The sequence below is a fragment of the Fukomys damarensis genome, unplaced genomic scaffold (assembly GCF_012274545.1).
Source record: "Fukomys damarensis isolate Sample0158 unplaced genomic scaffold, DMR_v1.0_HiC HiC_scaffold_4, whole genome shotgun sequence".
Classification (NCBI taxonomy): domain Eukaryota; kingdom Metazoa; phylum Chordata; class Mammalia; order Rodentia; family Bathyergidae; genus Fukomys; species Fukomys damarensis.
The window spans coordinates 48479278-48502346 of record NW_022900916.1 but is presented as its reverse complement, the minus strand read 5'-3'; the positions used below and the strand labels follow the sequence as shown (position 1 = coordinate 48502346).

At 36.0% G+C, this 23069-nt stretch overlaps 1 protein-coding gene across 1 annotated transcript in view; it reads left to right on the top strand.

The window, feature by feature from the left end:
- Positions 1 to 23069, top strand: part of Cftr (CF transmembrane conductance regulator) — a 177009-nt gene that overhangs the window by 48667 nt on the left and 105273 nt on the right. Inside the window, exons 8-11 of the mRNA XM_010621897.1 lie at positions 1157 to 1403; positions 3317 to 3409; positions 10120 to 10302; positions 14624 to 14815. Of these exons, the coding sequence (XP_010620199.1) occupies positions 1157 to 1403; positions 3317 to 3409; positions 10120 to 10302; positions 14624 to 14815 (715 nt within the window). The remainder of the gene's footprint in view (positions 1 to 1156; positions 1404 to 3316; positions 3410 to 10119; positions 10303 to 14623; positions 14816 to 23069) is intronic.

Here is a 23069-nt window from a genome sequence, read left to right as displayed (position 1 = left end):
CCCTGGATTATAGAAGCCTATAGAACGAGCGCCTACATGTCCGGTGCCCTCCAGCACTAGCCCCCGCCCAAGTACTGCTTCATCCCACCACAGCCTTTCTTTTATCTGTAGCACTAGTGCTCTTTGCCTGTGCAAGCGCTGGACATGGGAGATCACGCATGACTCCCTTTTCTGGCTCCCGGGAGAATGAAGATGAGGCTCAAATCACCATCATCTTCTGTTCTTCTCAGTCTCTGTACTTGTTTTCTGCCTATTGGAATACTGAAGCCTCACACATGTATTAAAACAGTTCATATTTGCAGTGCAGACACAATGTTGAAACTATAGTACAATATGATTGCAAAGAATTACACTGAAACAAGAGACCGAGAGCATGCAGAATCTACTCCCATAATTTCTAAGACCTGTGTGCAATGGAATCACTTTGTTTCTTTTTCTAAAATGCAGCTTCTGGAAATCTATTGCAGACTTACCAGTCACTATCTGTAGAGGTGGCCCTGAGAAGGCCTTGGAATAAGCGTCTAAATTCATTCTCACCCATGCTAACATTTAAGAACTATTCCTCTGAGGTATATATGTTACTTCAGCGTTCCTCGTAGCTAAGGTAGACTTTCTAAATTGTTAAGAATCTACTTGGGGGCCGGGGATTTAGCTCAGTGGTTCTGTCACTTGCCTTCCAAGCACAAGGTCCTGAGTTCGATCCCCGGTATGAAAAAAAAAATGTACTTGGTAATCATAAATTGTCCTTTTCTGTTATAAATAATGCAGTATTGTCCTCATTTCCATACTGAACAAAATGCCAACCGACTAACCAACAAAGAACAATCACTCTTTATAAATCTTAAAAGTTAATAGTGAAGTGATCAAAAATATAAAAACGATATAGTAATTGATTATTACTGTTAATTATACCTTAAGAATGTTTATAGGTGTTTGTGGAAACACTGGTACATTCACTACTATTCCCTTTTAGGTAAAGAAACAGGCCCAAGGAGATTTCATGTCTTGCCCAAGGTTCCAGAGGTCAGGTAGGGTCCGGCCAGGATCAGAACACAGGCAGAGACTCTAGAGCCCATGTTCAAGTTTACCTTTCAGGAGACCTGATTGTTGAAGAATAAGGTAACCTCCCAAATCTTCTTATTCTCATTTTTTACAGAACAGAACTGAAACTGACCCGGAAGGCAGCCTATGTGCGATACTTCAATAGCTCAGCCTTCTTCTTCTCGGGGTTCTTTGTAGTGTTTTTATCTGTGCTTCCCTATGCCCTGCTCAAGGGAATCATCCTCCGGAAAATATTTACAACCATTTCATTCTGTATTGTTCTGCGCATGGCAGTCACACGGCAATTCCCCTGGGCTGTACAGACATGGTATGACTCCGTTGGAGCAATAAATAAAATACAGGTAATGTAGCCTAAGTGTGTATTATATACTATGATTTTGCAGAACATTTTAGAATTTTTTTAGCAAGCAAACTCTCTAAAGATGAATTATTGGTCTTAGATTTCTTTTCTTGATGTGTATTTATGGCCCATATAAAGGAAGTGAAATAAAATGTAGTCTTGTACAATTTTCATAGGTCAAAGAAATTAAAAATAGTCATTTCTATAGTCTGGAAAATTTCATCTAAGAAATCAGTGAATAGATAACTTCTAATAAACTTTGTAAATGTGCAAAAAGATTGAAAAGAAAATATCTTCCACTAGGAAGTTATAAAACTTTTCAGGTACTACTAGGAATTCTTGTATTAAACTTTTCCTAGACTTTCTTTGGAAAATGTGATAAGAGAATGTTTTACCCCACAGTGAGTACTTTAAGATCCCAGAAATGTTGGTGGAGTTGCCAGCTGTCAGAAGTTTGGAAGTCTGCAGTGATGAGACTCAGTTAAAATAGAGCTAATTGAAAGAACTTGTGTGTGTTTCATAAGCAGATGAAAATGTTTTTTTATAGTCTTTGAATATGTATTCAAATATTTAACCCAGAAAATAAATCCTGTGATAGAAAGGAAGATGAGGGGTAAAAGAGAGACCACTTCTAGGTGGTTCTGTCATTATTTTATCTGTGCTGGAGATGCCAAAGAGTGGCCCGTGGATCTGATTCTGACTTCCAGATCTTTTTTGTTTGCGTTTTACAGTTTAAAATTTTAAATTAGCTGACAGCCTTTAAACATTAGGAGATTCTCTCTGCCCCACCACACACACAAAACTTCAGCATCTTAAAGAATTGTTATCTATTTATTTAGGTCCTTCTCTGCAGCTATGACCGCTGCCCTCTCTCAGAGCACCTAACTAATTCGCCGTACTCTCTATCAGCCCCTTTCCTTAATTATATCACCCATTTGATTCTGAGAGTATGTAAGTTTGAGATCGTTGACTTAGATTAAGTAGTGACTGTAGTTCAGAATCATAGTTTTCTCTGAGAATAATCTTATTTCGTCTGCTAACTCCATCACGGCTCGTGTGTGTGTGTGTGTGTGTGTGTGTGTGTGTGTGTGTGTGTGTGTGTGTGTGTGTGTGAGCAAGAGAGAGAGAGAGAGAGAGAAAGAGAGAGAGAGAGACACGGGGGAAGAGGGGCAGGCAGAGAGTATCACAGAAACTAGAGAAAGAGGAACACAGAGACAGAGAAACAGATTTAGAGAGCAAAACAGGAAACTGGGAGAAAAATGAGAGAAACCAAAAGACAGAAAGAGAGGACAGCAGAGAAGAAAGGGAAGAGGCCAGGCCAGAACCAGTTTTTTTCATGACTTCATAGAGTGGGAGATGTCAGGATGCATAGAATTATGTCTTTCTTATGCTTCTGACTTCCCTAAGAAAAGTGTGGTTTGAAGTCTCCAAAAGAGCCCATCTCTTGGAATCACGGTCGGATGCCTTTAAAGTAGTTGTATCAAATTTTCGCACTTTTTCTTAACCCAGAGAAGTAATGCTAATGATGCATCTCATTAAAAGTATATTGTAAAGATGAAGTTGTTGGTTTTTTTTTCTTGTTCTAATGTTGAGCTGAGGCACATGGGTTGCAATTCAGGCATTTTATGGATTCTCACTAAATTTAACATGTAATAGTATGAGGAAGCATCAGCTGGATGTTAAAATCTTTTGAACAAAGACTTTCATAACATCAAATATTGAAAGAATGTATTGCAAATGGGATAAATTACAATGCTTTTCAAATTAATTTTAGTACGGTATGCAGTTTTTGTTAATTTCTAATTGTTAAAATCAATTTATAAGACGCAGCACTATTGTAATACAAAATAGATATAATAATGCATTAATGGCAAGTTGATTCTACAATATGTTTTTACTCTCTTTAATAAAAAGGATTTCTTACAAAAGCAAGAATATAAGACATTGGAATATAACCTAACAACTACAGAAGTAGTAATGGAGAATGTAACAGCCTTCTGGGAAGAGGTGAGAATTTTAAGAAATTGTTTTCTATGAACATTTGAGTGTTTTCTTCTTTGTGAATCTAGATTTCATCTAAATGAAAAATGAAGTTAGCGTGATGGTATAACTACTAGAAGGAGCGACTCTACCGCTTTATAAATTAAGCAATAGAATCCCAGGAATAGGAGATACAATTAAAACCCTCTTGATTTTAAAGTTGTATAATTTATTTCCTGTAATAGCTTTGGAAATAATACAAAGCTCATAGTTTTGAGGTTGGGTTGCAATCCTGGCTCTGCCATTTATTCTCTACATAATCCAAGTGTAATTAATCAAATGTTAAAGTTACTTTAGCATCAGGGAGCCTCTGGTTCTTAATTTCTAAATTGGAGAATATCAGTATTTATCTTGAAAACTTGTGGTGAAGTCTTATTTTATGCAAGTGTTCATTGGAGTGCCATTCACGTAATATGCCATCAACAAAAAGATGTAGGAGAGATGTACAGTCGACCCTCAAATTACAACTGGCCTAACATATGAACAACGTGGGTTAATTAGGTTAATGGAAGATTCATCTGCTTCTTGTTATCTATAATGTGTACCCAGATAAACATCCATATCTCAGCTGTATTGACTTAGTTCCAACCAGTCTTGGGAACCAATCAAGTTCATAAGTCAAGGGTCCACTGTACCAATGTATCTTTTTTCAACAATTTTTACTTATTTTCATTCACTATTAAAAGTTGTCATACACCACTGTCAGAAAAATATTATAATTTTCATTCTCTACAGAAGAAGTATTTGATTGCCAAGAACCCCTACTGAGCTTCTAGTTTATCATTTATTTCAGTTGTGTAAAAGTAAGAATTACAAAACCAATGTCCTATTTCTAAATCTCTTGTGATATTTTAAATTGGATTTTTTATATAATTTGATCAACATGGTGGGCTTTTACTTCATTTTTTAAACATATAGGTAAAGAAATAATTTCTTATCCCTCTAACAGTCATTTTGTGGAGTAGAGTGTGAATCAGATTATTTTCACATTTTGCTTTTAGGAATTTCAAATGCCCTTCTAGGCACAAAGGGTCAATCGTTAGCTTTGACACTTTCACTACAACCTTCAGATTATTGCTTTCCTATTCTGTTGCCAAATCCCTCCATTCCCCACTGATGCCGTCTACTAAAGTGAGCAGCAGGCCTGAGTGCTTACTGTGTGCCAGACACTAGGATACACACTTAATATGTTTTAATACTTTAGTTAGCTGCCTGTCACTGTGACAAAACATCCAATGTAATCAGTTTAAAAGGAGAAAAGATTTATTTTGGTTCACAGTTTCCGAGATCTCAGGTTATCCCTGGCTCACCCATTGCTATTGGGCTGGTGCTGAGGCCGCACATCACAGTGGAGCAACTGGCAGAGGGGCCTGTTCACTTCCTTATTGTGTCTGGGAAGCAGAGTGAGGGAGAGACGTGGTCCCATTAGTTCTTTTAAGGACGCACTCCGGGATTTAACTTCCTCCACTGAGCCCCACCAATTAACATTCCACTACCTCCCACTAGTACAGTGGGGTGCGGAAGGGGGTTGAAACATGTCAGATCCAAAGTATATAGCACCTTATAGCACTCCTATGTCATAAAGAACATACATATTCCATTTTATTTCTTTATTTATTTGGTACCAGAGATTGAACTCGGGACCCTGAGCTTGTAAGGCATGCACAGTGCCACAGAACTAAATCCCCAGCCCTAATTCCATTTTATTGATTAAAAAAAAATTGAGGCTTTGAAAAGCTTAGAGGCAGCTTAATTTACACGACTTACATGTGCTGAAGCTGGAGTTTGTACTCCAATGTTAAAGTCTAGAAGAGCTCATTCACTGCTATCTGGCCTCCAGTCTTGAGTGTCGCCTTTTACACCCCAGATACTTCTAGATGGCATTTGTTTAGAATGGTGATGCTTATTAAACCTCTGCTGTCATGTGAGGGACTTCAACATCTGCATGAACAATGCTTCCAGCATTGCCTTTAGAACTGGTATTTCACAGTGACTTCTTCAGAAATGTTATTTCTTTGTCATATTCTGAGATTTGTTACTGACCAGCCTTCTGCTACTTTGTAAATGTCACACTCCGAAATCTCTTTCTTGACCCAGAACTTCCTAACCCTCTAGATCTCCTAGTCTCTTAATCCTACCTTGACTGCCTTTATGGTTTGTGTTTGGGTGTCTCCCCAAAGCCGCATGGGGATGAAGTGGGACTTTCTTTTTCAGAGGTAAGTGAATCTGGAATGTGTGGTGCTGGAGTTAAGGGTGTGTGATTATTAAACCACTACACGTGAGTGACTGGTTTGGCACCGCCCTAATCATGGTAATCCGAATAAGGTAAAAGGGGCAGAAAGACGCTGTTAAGTCTTCTTGTTACCTTTGCGGCCTTGTGCACGCCATGTTGCTTCTCCTCTGCAAAACTTGTTTGCCATCCCAGCCTTGGAGCCAGCCAATTATGGACTGAAACCTCTATGAACTGTAAGCCACATAAACCCCTTCCCTTTTAACTTTGGGTGTCGGCTATTTTGTCTCAGCATCAATACACCCTGACTTTCAGTTTCATGGAGATCTCTAATCTCTCTCTTTTCCCTTTGGATTTCCCTCCTCTCCTTATCCCCAAACCAATCATTCTCATGCTTCTACCCGCTGCACTCTGAGTTCCTTTTTCCTTTGCTGTACCCCACCCCCTGTAAAATATTGACTTTATCACCTTTGGAGAAGGAAATATTATCTGGGAAAATTATACACTCCAGTCGTTATAAGTTTTATGCATTTATTGTTTCAATCTCAATTGGGCCTTGTCATTAATTTTCTTTATCAGTCCTCTGAAAGCTGTTCCAAATTTTTAACCACTTTCCTGAAACCTCCAGCCTCTCAGAATCTGCCCACCTTGGTAGGTGGCCTTGTCTTTTACAATACATGGAGAAAATAGGGACTATCATTACATATGAGTGCTTCCAATTTCTCTTTGACCCTTGCAATTATCTTTTCATCCTTATTTCTGGTATAAGAGAAAGCTATGTTTCTACCTGCCATTGTCTTTTCCTCTAGATTTTATCACTTAATTTAGTGAACTGCTTCAAATTATGACTTCTATGACTTCCCAGGCTGTCACTTCAGTGGTGCTGAACTACTGTGTCTCCTGAGCATCTTCTGAGCATTTCATGCTCTCTCTCCGTGACCTCACCCATCCTCAACTGATGTCAGTGTGCTGAGAATGGTCAAATACAGGACTCTGGCTCTCATTCCTTTCCTAAAGTTCGTGCACCTGTTTCTCGATCTCCTGCATGTTCCTCATGCGCTTGACATTTCTCACTCTTTAAACTTCATAAACTCACTTGTTCCAGAGTATCCTCTATCTCCTCTGATGACATCATTGGACAGGCAAATCCCCAGTGAATTATGACTCCTCCCTTGTCCTGAACCTGAGAGTAGGTACAATTCTGTTTACGTAATAGGAAGTTGAAGATTAGGGAGTTTACATAACTAGAACAAGGTTACTCAGTTACCTAGGGCAGAGCTAATATACTAGCCTAGATTTCTCTTACTTCAAGGTCTTTTCCACTCACCATACTTACACTTAGTTTTTAAAAAAGAACTGACTGATGCTTCATTGTGTAGAACATACTTTCCCATCTATTACCTCATTTAGTGCCTTCACCAACTCTGAAAATTTAAGCTAAAACTATTAATGATGCTTTTTCTGCCTATACCCATCTAGTTGGGAGGGTAAGAGAAAGACTGGGATAAAGATGAAGGTCATCATAACTATTCTTCCTCTACTGTGGGGACCCCATAAACATGGAAAATGTTCAGTTCTATTAGAAGTCAAATACAATTAAAATTAATAGTGAGATTCCATTTTTTACATATAAAACCACACACACACACACACACACACACACACACGGAAAGATCAAACCAAACCAAATCCAAAATGCAGCAGTATTGATAAGTCATTCCTGAAAACTAGTATTCTCATACATTGAGAATTTATGCTAAACAAACAAGAATAAAAAAAGTGCCCCAAGATTTACAGCAAAATGTGTACATCATAGAATTACTGATTCAACAAAAAGGGAATCCATCTGATAGAGAGCTACTTGTAGATTATCTGTATTCTGTGATACTGTCCTACAAGTGGTATGTGAAAATATTTATGATTTATGATGTTAGAAAAGGAATAGGTCACAAAACCTACATATGATTTTTATGAATTTAGCAAAAATGTCTATTATTTTTACATATAAATATATTTACATAGGTAAAAGATATCAATTGAAATGTTAAATGGGGTTATAGTAGAGGTGATCTCTATTTTCTTTCTGCTTTCACATGTTCTTCATATTTCCTAAAATAAGTGTCTTCTATGATCAGAAATAAAAATTATTAACAACAGCAATTTTCTATCAGTCAAAGTACTTTTCAGTTTAGAAGTCCTACTTCTATATGTGGCCACCCAAGCCGTTTAGTAACCTTTGTCATCCTGCCATATGTAGCTGAAAAGGCCAGTCACTATTTTTGAGAATGTTCTTTCACATCTGAATCATTGTGCATCCAGACCCATTTTCCTTGAACATTTATGACCATTTCTTGGTTTCATGAAATCCCACTTTCTGCCTTCACAAATGGCATGTATGTCATTGACTTGGTGGAGGTTGAGATGGTTGCTCTTTCAAAGATACTCTTAAAGGACCTGATGTGAGATATCTATCTATCTATCTATCTATCTATCTATCTATCTATCTATCTATCTATCTATATATTTTTTTTCTACCAGAGATCAAACTCCAGATCTTGCACTTACAAGGCAGGCACAGCACCATTGAGCTAAATCCCCAGCCCATATACAACATTTGTTTCTCAAACTTTTTTGGGGGGTACTAGGAATTAAACTTAGGACCTTGCACTTGCAAGGTAGGTGTGGTGCCACTGAGCTAAATCCTCAGCCCCCAATGTGATTTTTAACTAGCACCCTGCACATTAATTGCAATCTTAATATGTATTCATGTGTCATTGTTCCATGTGGGATATTTGAAGTTGTGGATAATGGAGAAGTGGTACTTAATAAATACCTAGTAAATAAATGAATAAAGGCATAACAAATGCCTTTGTCTCAATTTTTAAGGTTTCATTGCCCACTCTGTACAAGTTCAACTTTTAGTTATCAGATGCCTGAGGGGGAGATTGGCCATTCATATCATAAGAACTTAAAGTGGCCTTCAAACTTAATTGTTTATGTACATCCTAAAAAACTTTTGAAAAACCTCTGATGCATTTTAAAATTGCCTTGTTAATTTTCTATGTACTACATATAGTATAAAAATGTTGAATGGATTTTTGTCCAAATGTTTTAACTGCCTTTTCAGTAGATTTAATTTATGGCAAATAAGTGAATTTATGAAGGCAGTTCTTATTGTCGAGAAATCAGCTAAATATTACTTGCTTTTTCTCATAAAAAGTGTGACTTTAAGATACAGATAATAATCTAACTGAATAATTATTACAATTTAATAATTAGTTAAACAGAATGCCTTATCAGCCAAATTTTTTTTCTTTTTTTGGTACCAGGGGTCAAACTCAGGACCTTGTGCTCGCAAGGCAGGCAGTGGCACTGCTGAGCTAAATCCCTGGCCCACCTCCAATTTATTTTTGAAATTTTCTTCTAAGGTAGATAGGACATATAGATCACCTTAAGTTTGAAATCTGGTGAAATAAATGTTTCCTTTTTCAGTGTTCTGGCTTTCTTTTTATGAGACCCTCTTTAAGGAGTAGATCGTTCCTTTAAGGCCCCTTCCTTTGGGTCCCACCCAGGTTTTTTTACTCTTGGAGTCTAACATCATAAGAGCAATGCCCACTTGGTGTGGTAAGGGAGAAGGTTGCTTCTCCTGAGTAAAGTGAGAGGAAGGCAGTGGTGACATGGAGGTGGGTCCAGAAGAGACAGCAGGCATATTCTTGCACAGGTTCATTTAGGAAACAGTAACTTGGGATACTGATTTTCTGGAAATAGATTTCCATAGGTGAACCAGCTTCCTTCTGATCAGTCTTTAGGGCTGTGTACTTTGATTTAAAATGACTACCTAAATCTTCCAAGGATCGTTAAGAGAGGCAGGGCATTTTTCAAAAAGGACTCTCTCTCCCCAGCTCTCTTTCGTAAATAAATCCATTTGAAGTTATCTGGCAATCTTGTCACATTTATAAATAAAGAAATGCTTTGAGTTCATCTAAGCAAGGAGCTACCAGGGTAGAAGTGAGAGAGTGGAAATCGGACTTGGTCTGTAATTGCTTTCTGTCACTTACTGGTTGTGCGACTTAGGTTGTTTATACTTTCACACAGTTTACAGCTTTGAAAGAAGATTTTGAAATCTACCTTGTACAGTGCACTGAGAAATAATGTATATATGTACTCAGCTTATGGGAGGTGTGTGTGTAACAAGTTAAATTCACACTTAAAAATTACCAATAGACAAGGATCTGAGAAAGGGCTGAGCTCCCATGAAATATTATGCTTATAATTTTCAAATGTTTTGATCATGTGAACTAGAAACCATATGCTATGTAATTATACATTATAAAGGAATAACATTTATTTTAAAATGGATCATGTGCCATGTGCCTTTCAAAGTAATCATATATAAAACAAGCATCTATTAAACATATCTGAAAATCATATCTTTTATTTTTAACAGGGATTTGGAGAATTATTTGAGAAAGCAAAACTAAACAATAACAATAGAAAGATTTCCAATGGTGATAACAGCCTCTTCTTCAGTAACTTCTCCCTTCTTGGTAGCCCTGTCTTAAAAGATATCAACTTCAAGATAGAGAAAGGACAGTTGTTGGCTGTGGCTGGATCTACTGGAGCAGGCAAGGTAGTCTCTTACTCTTTATCACTAAGAGTTTAATTTGGCGTGCATTTATCATTTTTTACCCTGATGTATTTTTACCCTGATAGTTTAAGAAGGTATTTTAGAGAAATTCTTACATGGGTATTAGAATGCTTGGGCACAGCATCCCTCATAAGTAGCTACATTGATGATTTTCTCTACCTTTTTATTTCCTTGTGTCTGGCGACTTTTTTTTTTTTTTTTTTTTTTTTTTTTTTTTCAGTTTTGCTCAGCATTTAACACAGTGACTTGTACTTGGTGGACTTTCACTATTGAACAAGTAAACCATCTATTTTTATTAATCTTTAGCACACTTTTTAATAGCTGGAACAAGAAAATAATCAGTTAAATTATATACGCAAGGGGTCCCTGTTGTGTTGATGTTAGAAATTTGGAAAATGAACTCAGACTTGCTTCTGATATATTGTGAGGAAAATACTGAATGAGAGAGCTTTTTGGGAAAATGTTAATTTATTCAGCAGGCATCCTCTGCTCCAAGAACAACTTATACAAACTCAAGGTTTTTGCAGATACGTCTGACAAGCACTAGTAATTTAAGAAATCAGCTAAACGATTGAACTGAATCACCAGAGAAGACTTTATAGTCTTCTTCAAAGATATGAGTTGTCATGAAGACAATGATAAACATGTGTACTCTTTTAACTACTGAAGAAATATATTTAAGGAATACAAACATTAGACAAAAGTACTTTCTTGTATTGGAATGTACTCCTAAAGGTGGGAGGTATTTGATTTTGGGGGGGTCTATAAAAAAGGTTCGTGTTCCCGTTTGACTATCATTTTAGCTATGGGACTTTCTAAAAATATAAGCAAAATTTAATGATTTGGGGGGAAACTTTTCAAGTTAGTTTCTAGAATTCTAACCAAGTAATTAACACAGGGGGAAAAAAATAATAAAAATCACAAGAAAGGAAGAAAGAGAGGAAAGAAGGAAGGTGGGAGGAGGGGGAAGGAAGAGAGAAACAGCTGCTATAAGGTAAAGATGTAAATAAAAATAGAAATTAAGACTATTGAAGGGCAATTATTTATAAATATTTAAGAAGGGGGGAGCTGTCTGTTAAGGAATTTAGTCTGAGACTTGGTAAACAAAATGCCACAGAAAATATCCAATAGATGACTGTGGCATCCACAATGCCAGTAACATAATTTTCTTATTTCTGTCTCTCTCTTTATTTTCCTACACGTGACCCAAGCCTTTAAAATAAACTAGGTATAGTTTGAAGTAGCTTTAGCTACTTCTGAAGAATCTCCCTCTTTAGAGGTTTTATTTTCCCTTGTTTCTTAATAAGATTACCAACAATTTTCACTATGAAAAGTAATTGTATCATAGAATGAACTGAAGAAGTTACAGTTGCTCTAAACAAGGATGTTTGCTTGTGAGAGGTTAGTACTTGTATTCCATAAAATTTGAAGTATTAATCGTTTATGTATGTAACATCAATTCTATGAAAGATGTTCAAAAATAGCTTTGGAATTACCAATTGTGAGATCAGCAATTAAATTTCAGAACGTTCTATTAACAATTGATGAGGAGATGATTACTGGCTGGAGCTGCAGTTGAATCTGATGGGAAGTAGCTACGAAGACAGAAGAAGGCTGCAGTCTCTTAGGAAAAATTACACAGTTCTGAGCTTTCCAACATAACTGAGGAGCCTGTCATTTTATAGTATTAGGAATGGAGCATTTTATCTTCTGATGGATAAAAATTGGCAAAAATTTAAGATTAAAAAATAAAAAATATTAATATTTTAAGTTAAATTTCAACTCACACAATTTGGTAATTTGTATTAAAAACTTTGAAAAGAACCTGGTAAACCTGCTATTTGTCTATCATATTTAAATGTATTTATAGAGATTTATTTTTTATTTTATTTTATTTTTTTTGGTATTGGGTATTGAATTCAGACCATTGCACTTGTGAGGCAGGTAGTAGAACCACTGAGCTAAATCCCCAGTCCCAGAGATTTTATACATGTGGAATTTTGTTTGCAGACAATACAAGTATGTATGTATGGAAGAGTTTTATATTCTTTGAATATGGAAAATTCTCTAGGATATGTACTTAGTGAGAAAAGCAAGGGATAAAACTGTTTTTATGCTATTTTTATATGGAAAAAGAGGTGAGGAGCAATAAAAATATATATATGTTGATTTCATACAATAAAAGCATCTTTGGAAAATAGATTTACAGCATTACTTTCAGTCACCAAATATTGAGAGGAAATAACTAATAGTAGAGAATTGGTTGGATAAATTTTGGTGTCGTATATAATGACATATTATTCAGTCAACCAAATGGATGTTAAAGAATTACTTTGAAGAATGTGGATGATGTATACTGTTAGATGATTAAAAAAACAACAGTTCTATATATTGCGGTTCACATTAAGACATCGAGTTTGTATGAGATTTTGGGTTTATTTTACATTTCTGGATTTTTCAAAGTTTCAATAAATTAATATATCTCTTTGATAGAACAATAAGACATGTCTAATTTTTATTGCTCCCTTATTAATTGTCTAGACATGTGGCACATCTTCATTTTTAGTCGTACATATTGCCTTGCGTGCAATAAGCACATTTAAAAAAATTTAACTGAAAATCTTTAGGAAAATGCCTTTTGTGGCCCTTCTGATCTGCATTAGGTATACTGCACTTAGGAGTATTCCTTGGGTTGTTTTATGAAACAGTGTTGGTGTAGGAATCTGTACCATGGGTATCCTTGACTGAAAGCAAGCATGTGGTATCAAACTGGGGTTTTTCAGTCCTGCCATTGTCTCAGCCACAACTGAGTCAGTTCTGTGACCTTGTGGACAACTACTGACACCCCACTAACCCTGGTCAATCATCTATCCTTGCCTCACTCTGGAACTTGAGGGCATTAGCTTGGCCTTGCAGTAGTGCATCAGATGTGTAGAATAACTTATTAATTCAGATAGAGCAAACAAAATATAAATGTCTGCGAGGAGTTTTATCAATATTTTGGGAGATATGAAAGTGAATAAAACATCATAACCTTCTGCATCTCTGGGCTCTGTATCCTTGACTTCAACTGACCACAAGTCTAATATTAAAAGGCAAACTTGTGTCTGTGCTGAATATGTATGGGCTTTTTGCCCTTTGTCATTATTCCATGAATAATGTATATAACAATTATTTACATAGAATTTACATTGTAGAATGTTTTATAAGTATAAGGGAGGATGTGTATAGGTTGCAAATGCTCCACTACTTTATATGAGGGACCCAAGCACTTGTAGATTTTGTTGCTTCCTTGGAGTAGAATATCCCTATACCAATCCCCCAAGATTTTGAGGGATGCTTGTATTATGATTTTGTATTATCTGCATTTTGCTGTAGAGATTATATTTATAATGTTACATTAATAATAAATATTTTATTCTCTATATCTTTATTTATATGAGCTCTGGTAGAAGTCAATACTTTTTCTTTTGCTGCTACCTCCATTTCCTCTATTTAGTCAATATTATCTTAATGTTTATCTTTGTTTTGTTAAATATGCTTATGCTTATATGACTTGATTTGTTAACTTTAAATGCTAATCCTTTGAGCTTGAAGCTTTTCTTGACAAGAGCAGATTTCTTCTACACTGTACCTCTTTGTTTCGCATAGTTGATTTTAACTTATAACTCCTCTTATTGACGGAGCATGTGATGTATTTAAATTCTATTCTTCAGCTCTACTTCTACCATTCATTTTAATTTTGGTTCACATCTTTGCTTCCTGATAGTTTTTTAAAAAACTATTATTTCTTGGTTAAAGAAAGGAGGATTACCATTTCTTGAAAAGTAAGGCTTCTGGGAACAATATTATATGAATATACCTCTTTTTATATAGTCTCTCCTTTATGAGATGAAGATAATACTGAATATGACTTGTGAAATATTGGGAGGAATAAATAAATCAATATAGTTGAAGTATAGGGCACCCATCCTACGGAGTGAGTGCTCAACAAATGTTAGTTGTGTTAATTTTTCCCAGACCTCCTCCAAATCCATCCCAACAGTTGAAATAGGTGCCCCTTCCCTGTGAATTTCTATCATAGCAGCAATAGCTCTTGTGTTGTAACTGTGGCGTTTACTTATGCTGAGTCTTCTGTGCACAACAGAGTGCCTAGATTAGGAAGCATGAAAGCATTTTGAGTCACTGAGTTAATAATATTTTTAAAAACAGAAAAATATCTTTATTGCAATGCTAATTGGAGGCAGTGAATCCTGAGAGTGGCTTGGTCAAATGATTTAATAACAATGACTTTTATTTTCAGACTTCACTTTTAATGATGATTCTGGGAGAACTGGAGCCTTCAGAAGGTAAAATCAAGCACAGTGGAAGAATTTCATTCTGCTCTCAGTTTTCCTGGATCATGCCTGGAACCATCAAAGATAACATCGTCTTTGGTGTTTCCTATGATGAATACAGATATAAGAGTGTTATCAAAGCATGCCAACTGGAAGAGGTAAGCAATTATGTGACGAATTTCAAATTTGATGATGCTAAGTTCAGTAATAGCTGATACAGGTTTTAGAACAGAATATAGTATTGACAGTACTGTCTGAATCATGATCCTGATTCAAAATCAGTATCTTTGATGGATGACAGTTGTCACTAATGGATTCTGTTATATCACATTTTAGGAAAATAAATGCAGCGGGAATAAAAGGAAACTTAAAATACAATATACAAAAACAGAAAAGGGAAATTATTTGTTAGATAGGGCTATGTACAAAGAAAACTATCTGTTCACCAGCTCATTCAAGAGGAATATTTAAAGCCCCATTCTCTTTTCTGTACTTGCTGAGAGCCTCCTAAAAAGAACACCTTCCTTATATTTAAAAAAAAAAGTATTGAATTTACTTTGAAGAAAGTATTTATCATTCCTCAAAAACCTTTCTTTCAGGAGTACCATTTCACAACCTGGAGGTTGGAACATTGTAGAGTTGTTATTTTAAAAAAATCTAAGGGTTACTGTGAGAGAACTGACATGTGGGACTGCTAGTCCATGCTCTAATTTATTTATGAGAAGAAAAGAATCAGAAGGCTTTTACTAGATTTTTATTTTTGTTTGGAATACATTTTCCCCTGGAAATGATTTTATAAGTGATGGTTTGTATTCCTTAAATAAACTTATAAAAATGCTGTTTAACCCAAATATAGCTTAGGTACAATTCTAGAGTTAAATTTAGAGCTATGAAATGAGTGTTTGCTAACTTCTGAACGCTGTGATAGGTCTTGGGTGTACGGATTGTATGGTGTGTGAGTTATATCTCAATAAAGCTAATGAAAAGAGGAGAAGCAATAGCAGAACGTATTTTTGCTTTTTTTCCCCCTGATTGTATGGCCAGCCTTAAAATTATTATTAGAATGTATCCATCAATATTTTTTAGTATATTCACAGGCTTGTATAACCATCATCAGTTTTGGCCTCTTTTAAAGGAAACTCTTCCTCATTTGTAGTCAGTTCTCCTTAATGTGCTGAATTCTCTTTCCCATTCTTTTTGGTACCAGGGATCAAACCAAGGACGTTGAACTTACAAGGCAAGTGGTGGAACCACTGAGCTAAATCCCCGGCCCTCTTTACCTCTTCTTCTTTCTTCTCTCTTCTTTTGTATTTTTTAGGTGTACAGTACAGTTACATTCATCAGTGGGATCTTGTACCTTTCCATGATGTATCTTTTTTTTTTTCAGCTTTAATTGAGTTTATTGGTACATTTTAGGGATACAGTGCAGTTACATTCATTGTTGGGATCTTGTACCTCTACATGACAAGTCTTGATTCTCATTTTTTCCCCTTACCCCTGCCCTCCCTTCACCCCCTCCTCCCCTCCCCATCTACAAACACTTTATTTTCATCTTTTCATTCTCTCACATTTTTTTCTTTTCCCTTTTTACTCTTCCCCTACCCATCCCACCTTCCCTACACCTTTAGCTCCTTTCTTCCCATTTCTAAATGTCAGTAATCTTATTAGAATCTTATGCATTGTTGCAGAATATTTACACCAGGGAAACTATTCGGTATTTACACATGTGTGACTTATTTATTTCACTTAGGAACATATCTTCAATATGTACCCATTTTCCTATGAATGAATCTATTTTCTTGTTCTTTATGACTGAGTAATATATCTTGATGCTTATATTTTCCCCATACCCCTACCCTCTCTTCTCCTACCCATTTTTAAACTACTACTTATCTAACCTCTGTTCACCTAAATTTGTCTATCTTTAACTTTCATATAAGTGGAATCATATAATACATCTTTTTTGACTACCTTTTTAAAGCAGTAGAAGGTAATGGCTCTTTATTTAGCAAACATTTATTAAGGCTAGCTGTACTTTATACGGTGTACCAGGAGCTGGAAATAAAAAAAACACATGAGTAAAACATGATCCATGTACTTAAGGGATTTGAGTACTAGTGGGAGAAAGAAAAAATATCAATAATGAATCTATTTGTTGCAAGGCATGGTGGCATAGCCTTGTATTTTGGCATGAAAAAGGCTAAGGCAATAGTGTCATAAATTTTTGCCTTACTACATAGTGAGATCTTGTCTCAAAAAACTAAACCAAAAAAAAAAAAAAAGACAAGAAAGAAAAAGGTTTTTTGTTTGTTTGTTTGTTTTTTGGTGGTACTATGGATGGAACCTAGGACCTTCATACTGAGTTACAAACCCAGCTCCTTTTTAAATTTTAATTTTGAGAAGGGGTTTCACTAAGCAGTTTAAATGTCCCAAGCTGGGCTTTATCTTGCAATCTACCTGCCATAGCTTCCCAGAGTGTTAAGATTACAGATACAATCTGCTATGCCCAGCTAAAAGGGTTTTTTTTTTTGGTACTGGGGATTGAACTTGGGTCCTTGCAAGGCAGGCCGCAGAACCACTGAGCTAAATCCCCAGCCCTGAAAGGGGGATTTTTGTGAGAATTAAATTTTTGAAGGAAGCAAGGAGTCCATCTGTGTCTTCCTAGATGAAGATACTAGGCTAACATCTTCTGATGGAATTATTTACTAGAATTCTAAGGGTAACAAGAATGAAACATATGGCCTCAGTGGGATATGTGATTTAGAACATTAGAACTGCCAATAAAGTAGAGAGATTACATTGATGTAAAGAAGTAGGAAGTTGATGAGTAAAATGGTCTTTGGATTGTTAAGAGGGATAAATGAGATACATATTGGGTGTAAAAGACAGCAGCTGACTCAGCAAATAAACTGTAACTTGTTGCCACCTACAATACGGTCACAGAGCATGACCAAGAAGACACACTTCTAGCACTTGTTAGTGAGTGATTACTCTGGTGATGAGATGGAATTTGGGATCACTAAGGAAAAAGAGAACAATAAAGCTATATAATGATGAAAAGTCATCAATGTGAATTTTGATGTTGACAAAAGCGATTATAAAAAAATATAAAAATATTTATTAGTAAATATGGTAGTCTGCATGACACAGTCAACAAAAGCAGAGGTATTCTGTAGAAGAAATCAGATGGTATAAGATCCTGAAGGTTTGTAATATGGGCATATTGTTTCCATGCTCAAAAGATAGCAATTGGGGTTGGGGAGTGATCCTATTTTCTATGTTCCTTTCAGACTCACAAACATTATTGATGTGGTTTTATTGTGTCGGACACAGTTCACAGTGGTAGAGGCATGGTGGGCACAAAATGAAAGATTTGATTATCATCCTTCTGTCAAAGGAGAAAACAGACACAAAGAGACTGTTTCCTTATGTTATGGCAGGTTGGGCCACAGGTACTCTTATGGGTACAGAAACTCAACGGAGAACTTTAAGCCTCCCTGGGCTCTTCAGGGAGCTGTCTGTAAAACAGATAACTTGAAAGTTGAATCAAAGATAGAAAGTGAATTTTGAACAGAGGAAAGTATATGAACAGAAATGCAGGACATGAAAGTACTTGTTTGCTACAGGGCACCAGGAACATCTTGATAAAACTGGAGTGTAATTTGGGGACAATGCATGGGGAAGAATGGAGTTGGAGGGCCATGTCATGTATGCCAGCCTCAGGAATTTGATCTTGGAGAGATTTAAATAGGGGAATGATGCAATCACTTTGAAGTTTAGATATATCACATTTGACAAATGAGCAGAATTAGGGTGGACCCCGCCCTAATTGTGGAATAACAGACAGAGCATAGCTTTTGATTTTTTTTCTTTCTTTTTGTTTTATTATTATTTTTCCTGTGTAACGGTGGAGTTTGAATCCTGGTTCTCCATGGTAGATAGGCAAGCTTGCCACTGAGCTACACACCCTGCTCCAAGAACATAGGTTTTTAACCTGACAAAGTCGAGTTACTAAAGAAAGTTATTTAACCTTTCTGTGTACTGAGTTCATCCCCTCCAATATGAAGCTAATATCGCCTATTTTGTGGAATTTTATATATCCTTCTAGGTTTATTTTGGGGGGATTGAATCCAGGGCACATTCTAGGCACTTGCTTTACCACTGCGCCACACCCTCAGCCCTAGAATAAATAAAGCAGCTGTTATTAGTGCTGGCACTACTATTTGCTGTGTTGACTAGGAAAAGGGACCCTAAAAAGAACCTATTTCCATAATCCAGATAATGTTTGTGATGGGCCCAAACAAAGGAAAAAGTTAAGCAGAGAAATTGTGAGAAGATAAAGAAAGTCGTATATATTGTTTTCACCCATAGGAAAGAACATTAAGGAAAATGGCCTTTCAAGAATTTTTTTCCTCAACAGTGTGAAAGCGGAGAGGAGGTGATTTAAGACTAAGGATTCCTTGCCCAATAGGAATCAGAAAGGAGGCAGGTTGATATCATGGGCTCAGGAAAGAAAGATGTGACTGCTGAATTACATAGAACTGACCTATCACATAAAGGTAGAGGACTCACAAAGTTTGCTAACAGAGAACCAATGCAGAATGCCACTAAGTGGGAATTGATTAATAATCAGTATAATGATTATGACTTCCCTTTTGATTTTAAATGTATAGTTTACTCTTCCCCTTCTTTGCCTAACGTGCAAAATATAAGATTCAGCTTCTTGTGTAAAAGACTCTCTAAGTCTTGCTCCTTTGTGATCTGCTGACTTTTGCAACGAAGTTAGATCTTCTTCCCTTATGGTATGTAAGAGTACCCAGGCATTTCTTAAATTCCTTGTTCTTTATACTGGAAAATGTACTATGTACATGAATATTTGGTGTATGCCATTCACTGTGCTAAGGCTTTCATACATGTTGGTCTTATCTACCTAACTACAGGGTTAGAACTGAGAAAAGCAATTTCAAAAATGCTGTTTTGGTTTACTGAATGTGGCACATTGATAGAATAGTAAATTTCTTGCTGAATGACTGGGAAATGTTTTGAAGTAGACATATCAGTTGCAAGAATTTTGCTCAGAACATGTTCTTGAGCTTCACAGACACTGAAGTTGAACAGATGATTACACATCTCTTAGGAGTAGCACAAGCAACTGGAAATGTTCTTTATCCTGACAGTCAAAAATCAGAAGTTTTCCTATTTTCATTGATTTTAGAGTCTCTTTTTAAAAAATTTTGTTCTCATATAAATGTTCTCACCTTTGTTAAGGTCCGGTGTGCACCTCCATGCTGTATAATCCCTGTATGCAAAATGAAAATTTTATCTTTTAAGGAGTTTTGATCATAAGAACATGAGAGCCTTACAGAATCCTTGATGGTTAAATGGTGCCCACAGAAGAATCCTTCAATATAATCTGTACGCAGCCCTAGTCACCAAGTACAAACATTCATGTTTTCATTTTAGCTGCCAAAGTTGATCTGTTTCTTAGTATTACACCTAGACTTGGCACCTGAGAGAAGAACAGAATATTCTCTTCCTCATTTTTTGTGTTTTTGTTCAGCTCTAATATCTTCACAGCACTTGTGCATGTGATGATGCTTGGTGTCATAGGAGTAGGCAGTTCGGTGTAAATTTGGAGAGGAAAAAGCATGCACAAAATATTTTACATAGCTTTCTGATTTCAGTTTGTTGTTAGAGATTATTCACTCAGTAAGATAGCTTAAAGACTTCATCACAGGGAAGGGCATGGAGATAGTTCTGTTTTGATAGAATAATTTATAGTATGCAGCTATAAGTGGGCAGGTCGTGTTGATTCTTTACCTTTTTTGGAGGGAACATCTCCATGTCCTGCTTTACAACACCTACACTGAATCTAGGTTATAATAGAATGGATTTTGAGGCAAATTGGTAGTTATTTTAAAAATACCATTTTTGCATTCCTGCGGCCACTCACTTATCCTGTGCTTTTGTCTCCATGTACTCAAACTGGCCCAGACCTCTAATATTTGTTACTACTGTAGCCAGCCCTGGAGACTTTTCTAGCTTAAAAAGAATTGATATAATTGAGTCCTAGTGAACTTATTTAACCCTTATGAAATTATATTTTACCATTGAAAGAGAGACAGATTACACTGTTCTCTTGCTTTTTTTTTTTTTTACTTGCACAATACCATTTCCTTGCATGTGACCATTACCATAGTGTACAACATAGTACACTTGGCTGATGGAAGAGAATTCTAGGCAGTCCAGTGTTTGGGAAACAAATGGTAGACTGACTTTACTCAGTGACTCACTTTCTTGTAAAAGTACCTGTGTTTGTGAAGTAATTGGCATTTATTATAGTATGTGGTGGGAGGTAGGGGTAGGGAGTATGAGAAGATCAGAGATTAGGATATGTAATTGGCTTCCACAAAGTTGCTGCCATACTTTTGGAAGCCACAAAACTATCCTTATTAAGGAAAAGTACTTGTCATGACAGTCATTACATATGCATTGTAATAAACACTGTGTATGTTGATGAAAGTAAAATCTGCATGTATTTTTATTCCACTACTGCTCAGGTTTTCATATTTAAGTTACTAGAAGAAAACATAAAACTGAGAGTGAAGCTGGCAAGCATTTACTTAAAAAAAAAAAGCAAAAACAAAAAGTTGGGAGGCAAATTGGCATGAAGTATGAAAAAAGTTGGGAGGGAAGTAAGCAAAGAAATGAGTTAATGGCTGTTCTGGGAAATAAATTCCATCATGTAGATACCACATGACTAATTGAATTCAAATTTGACATCAGGATATCCAGGTCTGGACAAAACTAACCTGTAAGAACTTAAGGCTTAACCTTTAAATGTTCAATTTATCATTATAGGAGAGTTCACAAATAGTTCGAAAAAGTAGACAGGTAAACGTGCCATAGGAATTAGCACTTGCATACAATATTAGTCTAGACATATGGACATCTATAACTGATATTTGAAGCACATTCAACTGTGTCCCCTAAGTCGTAATAAACTTTACCAATTGTACCTTGAACCACTTGTAATTTTCTGATAGGTAATTAAGTGTCACAGCACTGACAGTTATTTATTGTAATACAAAGCTAAAACATTTATTTTATAGAACTATTGAACCAGGACCAATGACAAATGCCATAGAGTTTCATGAACTAATCTGCTATTTCACCTCATTTGATCACTGGAACTTAAATAAACATTGGCTAATATCAATGAACAGAACATACATAACTTTGGGTTAAGCACTTTACATGAATGAGTGTACTGAATCCTCACTTCCCATTTATCCTGCATCAACTCTGCCTAGAGTTTGCATTCAAGTGAAAATGTGCTGATTCCAAAAGTGTGAGCTAGGTTTTAGGGGTCAAGATAACAATTCTGGATCTAATTATTAGGTTAACAAATATGAATTCTTACGTCTCTAAAACCAAAACAGCCTGGAGACTGCCCCTCCTAGTAAGAGTTGGGCGAGTCAACAGAATGGCAGTATACAAATGTAATTATAACTGTCTGGTACCAAGGACCAAGCTATTTTACAAATAGATAATGTAATTAGACATTTAAGCGAGATCTTAAGATTTAAAACACAAAATAAAAATCCAGTATTAGTGTCTCTATCTATCTATCTATCTATCTATCTATCTATCTATCTATCTATCTATCATCTGTCTGCCTTCTATTTCACCCCTCTTGAAGAATTGGCATTCTAGGCTTATAGAGTTTTCCATATTGAAGAGGTGAAATTTAAAAAGATCCTGAGAAGATCTTATACTTGTGTCTTAATAGAAGCTTAGACATAGAAAGACCTCTGAAATCAGATGGCTCCAGGCATCTCGCTAAGCTTCTGACCCTACAACAATAGAGAAATATGCATAAAGTCCTTTCCATGAAGTGAAACTTAATGTTTCTAAAAACTGAGTACAAGTCTTTTCTAGACAAACATCCCTTAAATGGCAGATTTTACTGCCATTACTACTTTTCAGAACTGTCTGTAATACTTTTCAATTACAATTCTTAGTAACTCTTGATTCAGTTAGAATGCATTAAAAATGTATGGTGAGGGATAAACTGGGAGGGACAGTTATATAAAAAGTATCTTATATGCTACATTAAGGAAATTGAATCTCATGTTGAAGATCTTGGGATTCTCTGAAGTATTTTAAAGCTGTAGTGATATGATCAGGTTTGCATTTAAAAGTGCAAAAAATGTTGGGGAGACTATATTGATCACCAAAACACAGTCCTTGTCTTCAAAAGACTTTCTGGTGTGAAAGATAAACAAGTAAAGACTAGTTTAGTTTGATAAGTTCTATCCTATTGATTATAGATTAGTCATGTAAGAATAGAGAAGTGACATTAAATCTGGATTTAAAAGACCAAGGAAGGTGGCCCCGAAGGAAGTGACA